Genomic DNA, 14,241 nt, shown 5'->3' on the forward strand with positions numbered 1-14,241 from the left:
AGTGTCGATCATGCACGCGCCGGCATTACTAACACGGATCTCTCAAGTCGAACTTGGCCTTGAGACAATAGAATTCTAGGTGCTGCTCCTGTCCTATTTTCACTTGGCAACCATGAAAAAGCTTAGACCCACCTGGCGCTTGTGATGAAATCAACAACTCCTAACGCCACCCTTTGGCATAGTTATAGACGTCGCTTAACAAGCTCAACTCGGAGTCAGTTCCGCGCTCTGCGCTCGAGGCTCATCTTGTACAAGATGCGACCCACCAAGGCGGTGCTTTCCTTGGCTTTCGAGAGGGCTCGAAGGAATTCTTGATAAGATCCTTCAAGATACCAGTCATACTCTCTCGATCGGTCATCCTTCTCAACACTCAATTCTGGCTCGTCATCACGCTCGTTTCTAACCAAGGCTGTCTCTATACTACCTCATACTGAGTCTCGAATCGCCTTTCAGCCTACTTTTCACAAGTCGCGATCGTCAGGTCTACAGTATGAAGCTGAACGTTGTCACAAGCGCTGTCGCTCTGGCGGCGGTGTCTTGCAGCTGCATCAATGCGGTGACTCTTCCTCTCAAGTCTCGTGCACCTGTTCCGGACGTCTACAAGATAACCGTCAAGAATCTGTATCCTGAGGACACGGTGTTTGACAAGGCGCGCAACCTCTTCTACCAGTCGAACCTATGGAAAGGTCGCATTTCGGTATGGAGCGTCAACGATAATTCTCACTTTAACGTTCTCGTCCCTGGTGTTTCCAGTGATGGTGATGGAGACCAACAGATGGCAGGATTGTCTATCAATGGTGCAGGCGACAAGCTGTTCGCGGTTGCTAAGAACTCGGCTGCTTTCCGATTTGGCCCAGGTCAACGAGCTGACGGAGCCGACTCTTTCCACCGATTCAACTTACCGGTGAATGCCAATAGTGCTCCTGTATGGAGTATCAGTCTGAACATGGTGCAGACACAATTCCAGCTGGAACGTGGCACGCTGCCGTTTGGTCCGGTCGACTCAGCACAGGATGCACAGGACAACTCGTACGTTGTATTTGCACTGGGCATGGCTGCTATCGCCAAGGTTTCTGCTGATGGTCTATCTGTCATTCCCTGGTTCGCTGAAGAGTCGAATGGCAGTCAACGACCAGGATACACAGGAATCGCGTACATTCCCGAAGACAATGTTCTGGTCGCATTTGGTGGACCTCGTGTTCTGACCGCTTTCGACCTGAATAGCGCTACGCCTACCGCTATTCCGGTTCAAATGTTGGGAGTCAACTTTGGAGATCTGGATGGAACCGAAAAGCTGCATGCTATCAAGGTGAACGGCAAGAGCAACTTGTTCGGTGCCAAAGCACCCAATGCCTACCGCTTCCAGTCAAACGATCGATGGCGTACGGCAAGCGTCCGCTCTTGGACGCGAAACGAGTTCCAGACCAACTCGCTGACCGTTGTCACTGATGCCAGCTTTAACGGTGAGCAACAGATCTATGGCGGTGGCGCTTACTTTGGCGAGGGTGCAAAGGGCGGCAGGTCTCAATTCCCGCTGTACAGGATCTACGATCTGATCTGATGGACTGCAGGCAGTCATTCGTTATTGGCATGACATCTTGTTTTCGCTTCCGCTCTTGAAGACTTTGTTGGTAGTTAACACGGTCCCTTTCGCTTCGCTTCTAGCATCATTCTTGCACGCCATCTCTTCTCGCATTCGTCTCACGTCTCCGTCTCAGGTTCTCATACTCATAACTCACACTCGCATTTTCTCAGTCATTCGTTCGTTGACCTGCTTGAGCCTACAGGCATGGTTCTGCACCCATAGAGATTCGCAAAGCTTGCGTTGCTCGCATCAATCACATGGTGCATTTGCTGCAAACCGTCCATTCTTCGTGCTTAGCTGACATGATTTGTGAATCGTGGAGGTGTGACACGAGGGCGAAAGACGAGCCGAGGCTGAGCGAGAACATAAAAAATAGAATCAACCTGTGAGGATTATTCACGATGATCGAGCGCATAGCTCCAGCCGGCTGACGGTTTTTCCCGTTTCCTCGTTCACGTTCGTATTCGTGATTCTTGATTTCACGGTTTTGTGTTGCACGCTTTCTGCGGCACGGTTATGCACATTTTCAGACTAGACTACCGACCAGGCAGGCACGCTTGGACGCAAACCATTCATGATTCACGATTGGGTGCAGTTGAGTCACTCTGTCGGCATATAATCGCGAATTGATAGTTGTCACGCTCAGATGTGTTTTATCGTCGGAGGAGATCGGCGTGACTCGAACTCAACGGCAAAGACAGCGTTCAAGGTAACGAATCCACTCTGGCAATCATGAATGATGACGTCGGTTGCAAAGGAGAACAGCTGTTTGCTAGGCGAAGCTAGCGAAGTGCTTCCAATCTGAACCATGGCCTGGCATGTTGACGGCGAGTCTCGTCCGCGGTAGCTGTAGCGATTCGTGATTCACGATTTGCTCCAGAAAGAGACTGACGGACAAGAGGAAAAACCCGCAGCGTCAAAGTGTCCTGTCCCGGACTCCGACGAGGATGGGTCAGATCTCGAGTCGAACGGAGATGAGCGCATTGAGAGGCAGAATCAGATCTGTTGAAAAAAGGACAAGGCACGTCCATCCCTACCATCACGGACAGCGCATGCGACAGAGGAGCTGATTCAAGTTTTGATACAGCTAGCAACCAGAGGACGGCTGTAGAGCCACTGCCATGACGGTGTCGGGGCCAACCCACACGAGTCGCCCCAAGAGCAAGCAAGCACCAGGCGAAAATTGTGGACAGAATCACAAGCGGAATCACGAAAAGCCGCCGTCGATGGTGAAAACCAGGATAGCAGGATCGAAGCTCTGCACTGCATCAGCGTAAAACTCGGCCTTCGAGATGGCGACGCTTGGACACCCGAAATCCAAAATATTGAGAATTTTATTGTAGTAATAAGTTCTTCATGGTTCAGACAGCCAGCCACACACAGTCATCCGTCATCCGTCATCCGTCATCCGTCATCCGTCTCGTCTGCGAGCATCGATCTGGAGTGTTGTATTCGCGATCTTTGCTGGTTTGTATTTCAACTTTCAGTTTGAAGCAATGTCGACATCCTGCAACCAATACAAAGTTAAAGTTTGGTTGCATCATAATACTACTCCAAGACAAGAGGTGCACAATCACGAATGATACCACGCGTCAACCGGGGTTGGGTTCACAATTGTACGTAGCACTCACACACTCTAGCTCGGCTCCAACGACAAACTTCGTGCGGCACAGCATCGTCTGGGTCGCAGCCGCAAGCCGTTTCAAGACGCAACACCCCAAGAATGCTTGACGAGCAGCGTGTTAGCTGACTGTAGCAGGCTCGAACTCGAATCCTTTCAGAGTTTGCGCGGAATCTGGTGTTCGTGATTAAACTGGAACTAACGTACGTGCCAAAAAGGACACATTTCGTAATTGAATCAGATAAAAAAAAAAAAAAAAAGAGGGTTATTCGAGCGGGCTAAAGCGCTGTGCTGTACTTTGTTGTGCTTTGCTGTGCTTTGCTCTAGTTTTGATATTCGTGGCCCACAATCACGAATCGTGAATCTCAGCGTTCACGGTCAGACATGGCGCGCTGTTGAATTGCGCGTGGCTCCGTAAGGGGGTCTCTCACTCAAGCTGTCGTCACACACACAAACCGCAACGCTCGACTCACGGTTCTTGATCGGGAGGAGCTCAATTCCAGTCATGCTCTCGTTCCTCACGTCAACAACCATTCCCCGTTCAGCTCTCTAGAAGCTTGCTCCCACTTTCGCTTGCTTTCGGTCAGTCCAGTCACTCACTTGGTCGGCTGAACAACTGAACCTCCTCTTTCTTCCCCTGCCGCGATCATCGTTTCTCTTGACTGTGTACGACCTCAAGTCCCCCCTACCCGACGTGTGAGCTACTACTACGACGTCACCCTCCGCTGCAGTCATCACAGGTCACAGCTCGATCTACCAGCCTCTTCCTTGACTGTTCACCATCATCATCTGTTGCCCAGCCACCGATTCTCCCGCTGTTCATCACATCTGGACTCGTTTCTTCCTAGATCAAGTCGACGTTCAACAGCGCATTCATCCACCGCTTTTGACAAACCAAGTTCAACCGCCTTTGTAGTCGCGTTTCAGTCCCCCGTCCCAGTGCTCAGTAGAGCCCTTCACAATGGTTTCGGTACCAACACCAGCAGCAGCAGTCGCCGCTGCCCAAAACGCACCGCCTTCTCACGACAATGCCGCCAAGCGCAAGATGTCGCTCTCGGACATTGACGACGACTCGGACTCGGATTCTGACTCGCCTGACAGCTCTTCCAAAAAGCTGTTCTCCACCGGCAGGACCTCAGCCAGCCAGCAGCTCGTCCCCGTGCCTGGCCAACCCGACGCTCCTCTCGTCACAAAGCGTACGCTCCAGAACCGCAAGGCACAGCGAGAGTTTCGCAAGCGTCGCGAGGCGCGCGTCCGAGAGCTAGAGGAGCGTTGCCGTCGTTTCGACCAGATGGGTCTCGAGGCCAACACTGAGCTTCAGCGTCTAGCTCACAGGCTCAAGGACGAGAACGAATCGCTCAAGTCGCTTATCGCTCGTCTTGGTTTTGCTCACATGATCCCCGGTATCATCGAATCCATCAACAATGTGGAGCAACCACAGCACCACCACGCTCAGCATCCGCACCATCAGCACACCGCCCCTCACCACCCGCACGCATTTGCTCCCTTGGATATCGGTATGGACGCCTGGGCTAGTAGAGCGTCTGGTATGCCCATTACCAACGCTGCGCCATTGCCTCCACACTCGGAAGCGCCCGTGCAGCCAAGCAACGCCGCCAACGCCGCCAACGCCGCTGCTGCTACGAACAAAAAAGCCAATCGTAGCCATGTACCCACCACCTCCGCCTCAGTACCTGCATCGACACCCATCTCTTCTCTCGCCAATCTACCTGGTCTCACCGAGCTGCTCCCCGTTCACGCCGGTGGCGTTAACCCAAGCATGTTGAGCGATGGAAACTCCAGCAATCGTGACAGCCAGCGCGCGTCCGGCTCCTCGATAGCTGCTGTCGCGGTGCCTGCTGAGCCCAAGTCGACAACCACTACATCAAGACCGATCGAGGACAATAGCACCTTTGACAACGACTGGTTCGCACAGCTCGCGCAGTCGGGTCACGACAAGGACGACAACAACGTCGATGCTGCTTCCACTGACAACACCGCTTTGTCTCGCAACGTTCGCTCCGCGGCCAACCCCATCCTTTCGCTCAACTTCAACAACAACTCGACAGACATCAAAAACACCAAGTCCTCGAACCACAACTACCACCACCACTTCAGCGGCTCGGCCATGCTCGGTGCCAACGCTCGCCCATTCGGTCTAGGTCTCGCTAGCGCTCTCAGCCTTGCACAAGCGTCGAGCTCGGGCGCCAATATGTTCCCCATGCCCATGCCCACACAGCAGAACGGTGCGCTGCTCAATCCCAACCCGATTCCGTTTGCGTTCAACCTCAGCGAGAACAAGATGCCTGGCGAGCAGAGTTGGTGGTCTCAGGTCGCTGGTAATGCTCTCGAGGGCGACGATAGCATACTGGACGAAAAGGCGCAGGCGGTCGCGCAAGCTACTGGTGCCAATCAAAACGGCGCGCCTTCGCCATTCGACCTGTCTGCCTTCTTGAACGGTGGCTTGACACCCGGCGGTGGCGGCTTCACTTTTGGTAGCCAGCAGACCAACGACGATACTGTCATTGATGCACAAAAGAGCACAGACAATGACGACGCCTCCAAGCCCAGTAACGGCAAGGGAGGACAGACGCAGCAAGGGCTCACCCAGGCCGAGCATGCTCAGATGTTCCTGCGACTGCTCGAAGCCAAAATGGCCAAGGGTAACACGAGCACCTACGCGCAACTCGGTTTCCAGCCACCCATGCACCATCAGCAGTACGCTGCCTCGCAAGCCGGGCCTAGCTTCTCCGACGCTAGCTCTTCGTCGTCGTTGTCGTCGTCATTGTCATCGTCGCCGGACAAGGAGGAAGACTCTGCGCTCTCGCCCATCAACATCTACACGCGATTGGCGCAACACCCCGCTTTTCTCTCGACCAACGCCAGCGAGCTGGAGGAGCTTGTGGATTCGATCAGCTCTTCGCAGCAGCGACAGCAGCAGATGGCGCGGTTCCAGCCGCCGTTGAGCAAACGCAAAGGTACGACGCCGACCAAGGTGGCTCCTACGCTGTACCCGCCTCCTGCATCCGCGTTGACTCCGAGCATCTATGCGCCGAACGGAGCGGGGCCGTTAGCGGGCACACACACGAACGACTTGGAGGTCGACGAAAAGGCGGTCAACAAGATGCTCGGCATGCTCGATAGGAAGTCTTCGAAAAACGCGCCTGCTGCCGGTAGCGCTCTCGCTTTCTAATTCGTCCCTCGCCTCCATCGTCCTCTGTCGTGGTCTCGCACGTTTAGCTTTGATATTTGTTGCATCGCATATCTTTACGGCGCTTAGGATTGCACACCACCGCTTTCTTCTCTCTCTCTCTCTCCTTCTCTCTCTCCTTCTCTCTCTCCTTCTCTCTCTCTCTCTTTGGGCTCTTCGATATCTCTTGGTCACTCGTCCGCGTGTGAAAGCTTGGTCGTCCTGTTTAATACAATCGCAATTCTTCGTCACGCAAAACTGTTTGCTCGTTGCTCGTGGCTCGTGGCTCGGTATGGGGTGTTGGGTCGATCTGTTGATGAATCGTGAATACTGTTTGTAAATTCAAGAATGGGGGATATGATACATGCAATGGGGCGCAACGACAGGAATCACGGACTCTGAGCTGTGGAGCTCGGGGCGATCCGGCGAGACTATTGGCCTCTTGCTCTTGCTCGTCCACGTCCACGCCCGCGCGCACGCCCACGCGACGGTTTCGCGGCGAAGAAACGACCTTTGCCTCGACTTGAACTGGCACGACTGTGTGTCCGAGTGGCTTTGCTTGCGATCGAGTTGGTGGTCTTGCGCCCACGACTGGAGCTGATTGGGGTGCAGGTGCTGGCTGCGCCATTTGACTTGCTTGACGTACCTGCAGCGCCGGATGTTTGCTGAGCATCGTGGTCATCATGCTGCCACGTAGTCTGCCACGTCTTGCCGCGTGTTCCTCGTGCCGTTGTGCCATGATTGAGGGGTGTCGACGTGATGGTTGACGAAGGGGCACCGTTACTACCTCCAAACGCTAGACGACGGTAGATGTTTTGCAGTTCTTGCGGCATGTCCTTGATCAGTGTGATGTGTTGAATTGGCTGCGAAGGCGGCGAGCTCGGCATGTCAAGCACGTCGATGACGCTGTCTTCATCGCAAACTTGGTGCACGGACGGCGCTCTGCCATTGGATGCGATGCTGGAGGCTGGTGCAAGTGGTTGACGCTCCAACCCTGCACTTTTCGGTATTGAAGGAGGCGGAGGCTCATTTGCATTTGTGGTTGGACTCGAGCTGAAATGCTGCGACGGGCTGCTGCATATTGCATCGAGCTGATCAAGCAGACTCGAGCGACCGCGTTTCGCTGTTGACCCTGAGTTGGTTGGAACATCGGATCGCGCTGGGGTGGCGCATGCTGTTTTCGAGGAGGACGACATGTTGCTGCTCGGTATGTTTTCTGTTGGTGCTAGTCGAGGACATTTTGACGTCGAAGCTTGGTCTTGTTGGCCTCTGCGAGCCGCAAAGTCGTGCACCAAGTCGTTGGGCTGCTTCTGTCCAGCCGAAATCAGCCATTCGTCCCTGAGGTACTGAGTAGCCTTGAAATCTGGTTGAGTCCACGGCTCGATCGCAGCTGCTGCGTCAAAGTCGAACGATGATGGAGGATGAGGCCGAGAATCCGACAGCTTCGCCGATGACTGGCCGCTCGGAAAGAGCTCGAGCGTCAAGCTGTCTTGCTGCCGCGGTAAACGGTCGGTTTGGGTGTCGATCGAGGAGATCCGATGCGGATCCGTTATGAGCTGATCCATGACCGGACCGGTCGGCAAGGCAGTGTCTATCTGTAGACGCGGTGTGATGATTGCGCCGATTGCGCTGTTGGTATCGTCCATGTCTTCCCAGAGAGACGCATCGCTTGACGCCTCGCTCGAGGCCTCGCTGGGGCGTCGACTGTCTACGCCGCTCGCCATTCGAAGATCCAAGCTAGCCAGAGGTAACCATACTGTATCGATTGCAAGTGAGCCTTGTTCGAGAGCTGGCGAAAACCTTTCCAAATTGAGCCAGTGTGGTGACGTGACGAAGATATTTCACAGAGAAGGTGGCAATCGATACCATACTACTCATGGCTAAAAGAGAAGGACTGAAGCTACACAATTCACGACGACGACGCGTCGAGTGACTGCAAAGTAACACTCGTGACTTACAACTTACGACTGACGACTCTCGGTGTTCCGCCCTGCGTGTTCGCTCTCATACCAAAGCTCAGCAATCACGAACCACGAATGAGGAGCGTTCGTTTGCTGTGTCTTGCCGTGCGAGATTCGTAAAGTGATGTCGCTCTGACGATAATTTTATTAATTATCGTGAATAACTTATTCGTAATTAACGTGTAATTCACAGATTCATTCGTGATTATCACGATGAAATTCACGATTGTGATTGTGGAGGCGCACTCGTGACTGTACAGTACAGCACAGTGCAGTGCAACCGTGATTCACGATTGCCACAGTCGCAGATAGGCACAAGCAACTGTGCCCGTATCGTGAATTGTCGAGGTAGAGCGATATTCGTGATGGATGTCTTGCTGCTTCAAGGGTCTCTTGTCCATCGGCGCTGGACTCGTTCACCAGTGACCATACGCAAGCTTCTTTTTGGCTGATCTACCATATCCATCTAGCATCATTTAGCCAGTTGGCTGCGACACACTACGTCCGATGCCTGATTCTCTTCGTCAGCCTGGCTAAGTAGCCGATTTACCAATCTCAATGGCTTTCTTCAGCAACTCGCTCTTCGATTCGTTTCCTCGAAACACTGTTGCCCGGTCCGTTCACTATCAGAAGCAATGTCAACTTCATGATCAGTACATTGAGCGACTCGATCACACCGAGACTCTTGGAGGACACGACAGCTCAGGCCATCATATTGGCCATTCTGGATGCGTGAACGCTCTCAGCTGGTCTCCTTCGGGCCAGCTTCTCGCAAGCGGAAGCGATGACCGCAACGTTATCCTCTGGAAGCTCGGCTCCAGTCACATCCATCCCGTAACAGACGTGAAAGAGTCGGATCATTCACGCAGTTCTCATCGCTACAGTACTGGTGCTTCTCGCCGCAGGCCTAGACAGCAGCCCTCTGAGCCACATGCATCTACATCTGCAGAGCTATCGTCTGGCTTCAACGACGTCCTCCAGTCCCAATCGAGTGATGAGCAAGATAGCACCGTAAGGACATGGTCTCAGCGCAACTATCCAAGCATGAATCTCGGCATGCTGGGCAAGATCGAGACGGGTCATGCTGCAAACATCTTCTCCGTGAAATGGGCGCCCAACGCCTCGGAGCGTCGCCTTTTCACTTGTGCCGGCGATTCTCACGTCCGAGTATTTGACATCAACTACATGTCCGCTGGCACAACTCATCTACCAGGAGCAGAAGGTGAGGTGCATCGGACCGGCACAGGCCGCGAATACAGCGTCTGGCCCGAGCACAGCGGGGCTTGTGTCCGCCTCTTCCGTTGTCACCGCGGCAGAGCAAAGCGCATCTCAACAGAAGTCTCTCCAGATGTTTTCCTTACCTGTGGAGAGGACGGTGATGTTCGGCAGATGGATCTGCGTGCATCCCATACGTGCCGCAGTCGAACTGGGGGCTCCTGTCCCCCACCTCTTGCGCACTATCCCTCGGTCCTCTATTCGCTTTCGGTCAGCAAAGTCGAGCCCTGGCTCTTTGCTGTTGCTGGAGAGGCGCCGCTTGCCTATCTTCACGATCGCAGGATGATACCAAGGCTTATCAAGCGCGACTGGGGCATGTCCTCTAGCATGATCGAACAGCAACAAGCCGCATTGACTATGTGCGTTCGAAGTTTTGGCATACCCTCCGGCGGCTTTGAAACGCCTTGGGCACAAGACGACGGACGCACTGCTCTCATCGACCAAGTGCCGCCGTCCACAATCAATCGTCGTCTTCTCATGGGCAACCGAAACAGCATCACCGCCTGCAAACTCAGCGAGCACAACGGCCGAGACTTGCTCGTCTCTTACTCGTCCGGTCACATTTATCGTTTCGACATCTACGACGAGCCAGGCATTCTCCAGGCCAATCTAGACAATGTGCGATTCTCTTTGGAGCGTTCTCCAACTCCGCCTTCACAAAATTCCGCTTTGGCTGGTGCAACTCGCACGGCATCGGCAGGTGGCTACGACGCCGATCTCGAGAAGGCTGAAGCCGATCCCCAATCCCACGACGCCGAGCAGGAAAAGCGCACCGTCTCGCTCCGGATCAACTCGGCCGAGATGGACGGCGTGAACAGCGATATCGAAGCAGACGATAGCATTGAAGGTGAAGATGAGTTCGAGGTACAGGTTCAGGACTTGGACCAAGATGATGACGAGAACGCCGAGGAGGACGCCGATGAGGACGGCAACACAGATTCCGACGACGAGGGCGACTTCTCAGACGATGACCTGATACATCTCTTGCAAGAACAAGATGGGCAACCGCAAACGTCGTTCAATGGTGGCCGCGATGTGCCCACTGTCTACCCACGCTCTGCATACAAGGGCCACTGCAACGAGGAGACCGTCAAAGACGTCGCCTTTGCCGGTGGTTCCGACACCTATGTCATCTCTGGCTCTGACGATGGCAACTGGTTCATGTGGGACAAGCACACCTCCGAAATCAAAGGCATTTGGCACGGTGATTCGAGCGTCGTCAATGTCATGGCAATGCATCCTGACTTGCCAGTTTTTGCGATATCAGGCATCGACGATACCATCAAGGTCTTTGCACCTATTACTATCACTCCCTTTGCGCCTGCTTTGCACAAAGAAGCGGAACAGGACACCGGGTCGAGCCACAGCAAAAGGCCACGCACCGAGACGAGGAATTTCAAAGTCGCTGATCGCCTCGCAGACAAGGAGGAGATTTGCAGACGCAACGAAGCTCGGCTGGGCAGAGATCTGGTGTCACCTGCGGGCAACATAATCTGGCGGCTGCATCCGCAGTTGCTTGGTATCAATCTCGATCCGGATTCCGAGCGCCAGATGGAAGGCGACTGTGTGGTCATGTAGGTCGTTGTGCTTGGCTGTGCGATGATGCTGCTTGACAAGACGCCCGTGCGTCGCGCTCGGGTTAGCGCTGCCGTAGAGAGAAAACCCGGATCTGCAACCGTACGTGCGTCTAGATTCAGTAGTTGCAAATCACGAATGCCATGCAACGCATTCACGATTCACGCAAACACGATCGAAGCACAAACAAAAAGACAGATGCCTAGGCGCGCGCTCGCCACACAGAAGTTGCAAATCACAATTTGATTGATTGCTATCTGACAACGAAAGCCAGCGTGAATGAATGTAGGAGGCGATCAAAGGTTAGCAGTGAACTGAACACCCTTGCTGATGTTGCCGTTGAGGTCGACGACGGCCTTCTTGATAAGCTCAGACTCGTAGTCGTTGAGCTTACCGAGGGGAAGGATCTTCTCAACACCGCTGGGACCGAGCTGAAGCGGCACGGAGAAGAAGGGAGTGTCGTTGCCGATGACGGCGGTGATCTGCTTGGCGCCAGCGGCGTCCGAGGTGAGGTCGACGTAGCCCATCTCGGGGTGAGCGAGCGACTTGCCAGAAGCCGCCTCGAGGACGGCGATGGCAAAGCGCGCACCAGCGTAGGCCATGGACAGCGTAGCCGATCCGGCACCGTCCTTGGCCTTGACCACCTCGTCACCGCCGAACTGGATGCGGTTGGTGAGCTGCTCGATCTTGGCCTGGTCCACCGAGATCGGTGGCTGCGACTGGCTGATCAAGGGGACAATCGTGACACCAGAGTGTCCGCCTACCACGGGGATGCGGTAGTTGAGCGATTCGGTGGGCTTGCCAGCCGCCTCCGAGATGAACGTCGACGCACGCACCACGTCGAGCGTGGTCACACCAAAGAGACGCTTGGCATCGTAAACGCCCTTCTTCTTGAGCACCTCGGCAACGATGGGCACCGTCGAATTGACAGGGTTCGAGATGACGAGCACAAAGGCCTTGGGCGAATGCTCAGCGATGCCGACGGCAATGTCGCGAACGATACCAGCGTTGATCTGTTGTTGCACAACCAATCATGTACAGCAGCGCGCGACGTGATTTCCCATCCAGACCGTCGTGGTTGTTTGGCGGATGCAGGTGGATGCAAGAGTGTCAAGAAATGTTGGGGGTGCAGCATCCGTCGAATCGAAAATGGCACCGTGTCGATCGTGCAACATTCGAGTGCGCACCAACGTCGCCGAGTGAGAAGGAGGGATAAAAATGGCAAGCCATGTTGTCAGTAGCTGCTTTCTCTAGCAATCCAAGCAGGAGCACGACGCTGTAGTTCGTCTACGGCTGCGACATGCTAGGGGCGCTCGTTGGATGCTCAAGCTCAAGCCAGGCGAGCGGTTCTGGACAAAGGACCTGGTTGAGCGGTTGAGCACCGCAAAATTTTGCGGGGTCGTGCGAATCCAAAAAAAACCTGCCGAGTGGCAGCTTGCTCGAGGTTTGCGAGCTGCGTCCTCTGACCAACTGCCGGCTTTTTCGAGAGCGCGACGATTCGTGACTCTGCGCTTGGACCAACAAGATAATTTGCTTCCCAAAAATCGAGCTTGGAAACACGCAACATCTCTCGACTCTCTCGACTCTCTCGATACGCGTGCTCAATCTTGGAAATCAGCTGGCCAGCTTCAGAACAGTGACGTTGCACATAGCGGCAACGTCGGCATGCTCGCACTACCGTTACGCTGGGTCATCGATACTGACTGCCACCGAGGTCCCGACATGGCATAGTTCGAGAGCCTCACAAAAGCGCGAGTACCGCATTGCAATGAGAACTCAAAAGTGTACTTACGTTGAAAAGGTCATCACGCGTCATACCAGGCTTGCGGGGAACACCGGCAGGGATGACGACAATGTCGGCACCCTTGAGCGCCTTGCCCAGACCGCCATCGGCGGGGAGGTAGCCAGTGACGATCGAGGGGGTGTTGATGTGCGAAAGATCGGCAGCGACGCCAGGCGCGTTGACGCTGTTGTCCGAGCAAGACGTCGAGAACAAGCCGAGAACGCTCATGGTCAGCAAAGCTTGTCCGTATCCAGACGACCACCAGAGAAAAGGAGCCAGCAGCAGAGCGCCATTGCGCCATGGCGTCTCGCGCCTCAAGCCACGTCTCTTACCACTTACACATCGTAGAGCGCCAGGTCGGTGACCAGCGAAGACTGCTTGAGCAGAAGCGAGAGAGGCTGGCCGATACCACCAGCGGCGCCGATAACCGTAGCCTTGACCATTTTGGCGAGATGTGCGAGGATGCGAAGGAGCGCGCTTGAACAAGGAAACACGAGTGTGATGGACGGGAAGCAAGAGGTGTACGGAGAAACTCGAGACACAAGTAGCAAGCGAGCGCAGGACGGAAAGCGGATCAGTGCGCCGACGCACGGCGCGGCTGCTTGGTTATTCACATCACTACATCTCCACAAGATTCGTGATTCGTGATTCCCTCACGCTCTCACACTGAAATTCACGATTCGTGATTCGTGATTCGTGATTCGTGATTCACGATCCGTAGCTGCTGAGAAAGCAACACACTCACGACTCACCGGCTCAAGCTTCAAGGGAACAGGTGCGTAGCGGCAAGTTTGGCCGCTCTCCGTCAAGTGGAAACACGAATTGATGGAGAGATCCGCCCGTGCCGTCTTGGCCGTCTTCTCACGACTAGCATGCTTTCTGTGCAGTGGACAGCGGCACGGGTCACGGATGGGAGGCAGCATGTCCGGTCCAAGCCGGATTCACGCGCTCCTTGCCGCTTGTTACTCACCGCTCGGCGCTTTGCTCGGCAGGCGTCTTTCAACTTTGGCTGGGCGGCGGCCATTTCCGGATCAAACACAAAAAAAAAGCACGAAGCACGAAGCGCGAAACTCACGAAACTTTATCGATTTTGGAATCTTGTTTTGTGTTAGACCTATAATTCTATATCTTTTACAAGTTCAACCTTTTGTAAACTTACTCTAACACTAGGATGGTTTTTGTACGTCGCACGTCGAATCACGAAATCGCGATGCAAACGGCGGATGGATATTTTCGATCTGGATGAGGTTG

General features: G+C 54.3%; 5 protein-coding genes across 5 annotated transcripts; 3 read left to right on the forward strand and 2 right to left on the reverse strand.

Annotated features, from left to right (window-relative positions):
* Window positions 1-490: 490 nt before the first annotated feature.
* Window positions 491-1,561, forward strand: UMAG_04915 (putative Major allergen Mal f 1 precursor; the record flags this gene model as incomplete). Its single annotated transcript, XM_011392936.1, has 1 exon — window positions 491-1,561. One exon carries the CDS (start codon window positions 491-493, stop codon window positions 1,559-1,561), a length of 1,071 nt encoding a protein of 356 aa, XP_011391238.1.
* A 2,606-nt stretch (window positions 1,562-4,167) lies between these two features.
* Window positions 4,168-6,399, forward strand: UMAG_04916 (uncharacterized protein; the record flags this gene model as incomplete). The annotated part of the gene is made up of 1 exon (XM_011392937.1): window positions 4,168-6,399. One exon carries the CDS (start codon window positions 4,168-4,170, stop codon window positions 6,397-6,399), a length of 2,232 nt encoding a protein of 743 aa, XP_011391239.1.
* A 428-nt stretch (window positions 6,400-6,827) lies between these two features.
* UMAG_11160 (uncharacterized protein) lies at window positions 6,828-8,120 on the reverse strand (the record flags this gene model as incomplete). Its single annotated transcript, XM_011393060.1, has 1 exon — window positions 6,828-8,120. One exon carries the CDS (start codon window positions 8,118-8,120, stop codon window positions 6,828-6,830), a length of 1,293 nt encoding a protein of 430 aa, XP_011391362.1.
* A 795-nt stretch (window positions 8,121-8,915) lies between these two features.
* UMAG_04918 (uncharacterized protein) lies at window positions 8,916-11,210 on the forward strand (the record flags this gene model as incomplete). Its single annotated transcript, XM_011392938.1, has 2 exons — window positions 8,916-10,733; window positions 10,920-11,210. The coding sequence occupies 2 exons, from the start codon at window positions 8,916-8,918 to the stop codon at window positions 11,208-11,210; spliced, it is 2,109 nt and encodes a 702-aa protein (XP_011391240.1).
* A 293-nt stretch (window positions 11,211-11,503) lies between these two features.
* Window positions 11,504-13,433, reverse strand: UMAG_11161 (putative malate dehydrogenase precursor; the record flags this gene model as incomplete). The annotated part of the gene is made up of 3 exons (XM_011393061.1): window positions 11,504-12,220; window positions 13,000-13,174; window positions 13,330-13,433. 3 exons carry the CDS (start codon window positions 13,431-13,433, stop codon window positions 11,504-11,506), a joined length of 996 nt encoding a protein of 331 aa, XP_011391363.1.
* Between the last annotated feature and the right edge of the window lie 808 nt (window positions 13,434-14,241).

Source organism: Mycosarcoma maydis, chromosome 15 (genome assembly GCF_000328475.2).
Source record: "Mycosarcoma maydis chromosome 15, whole genome shotgun sequence".
In the NCBI taxonomy this organism is placed as follows: Eukaryota; Fungi; Basidiomycota; class Ustilaginomycetes; order Ustilaginales; genus Mycosarcoma; species Mycosarcoma maydis.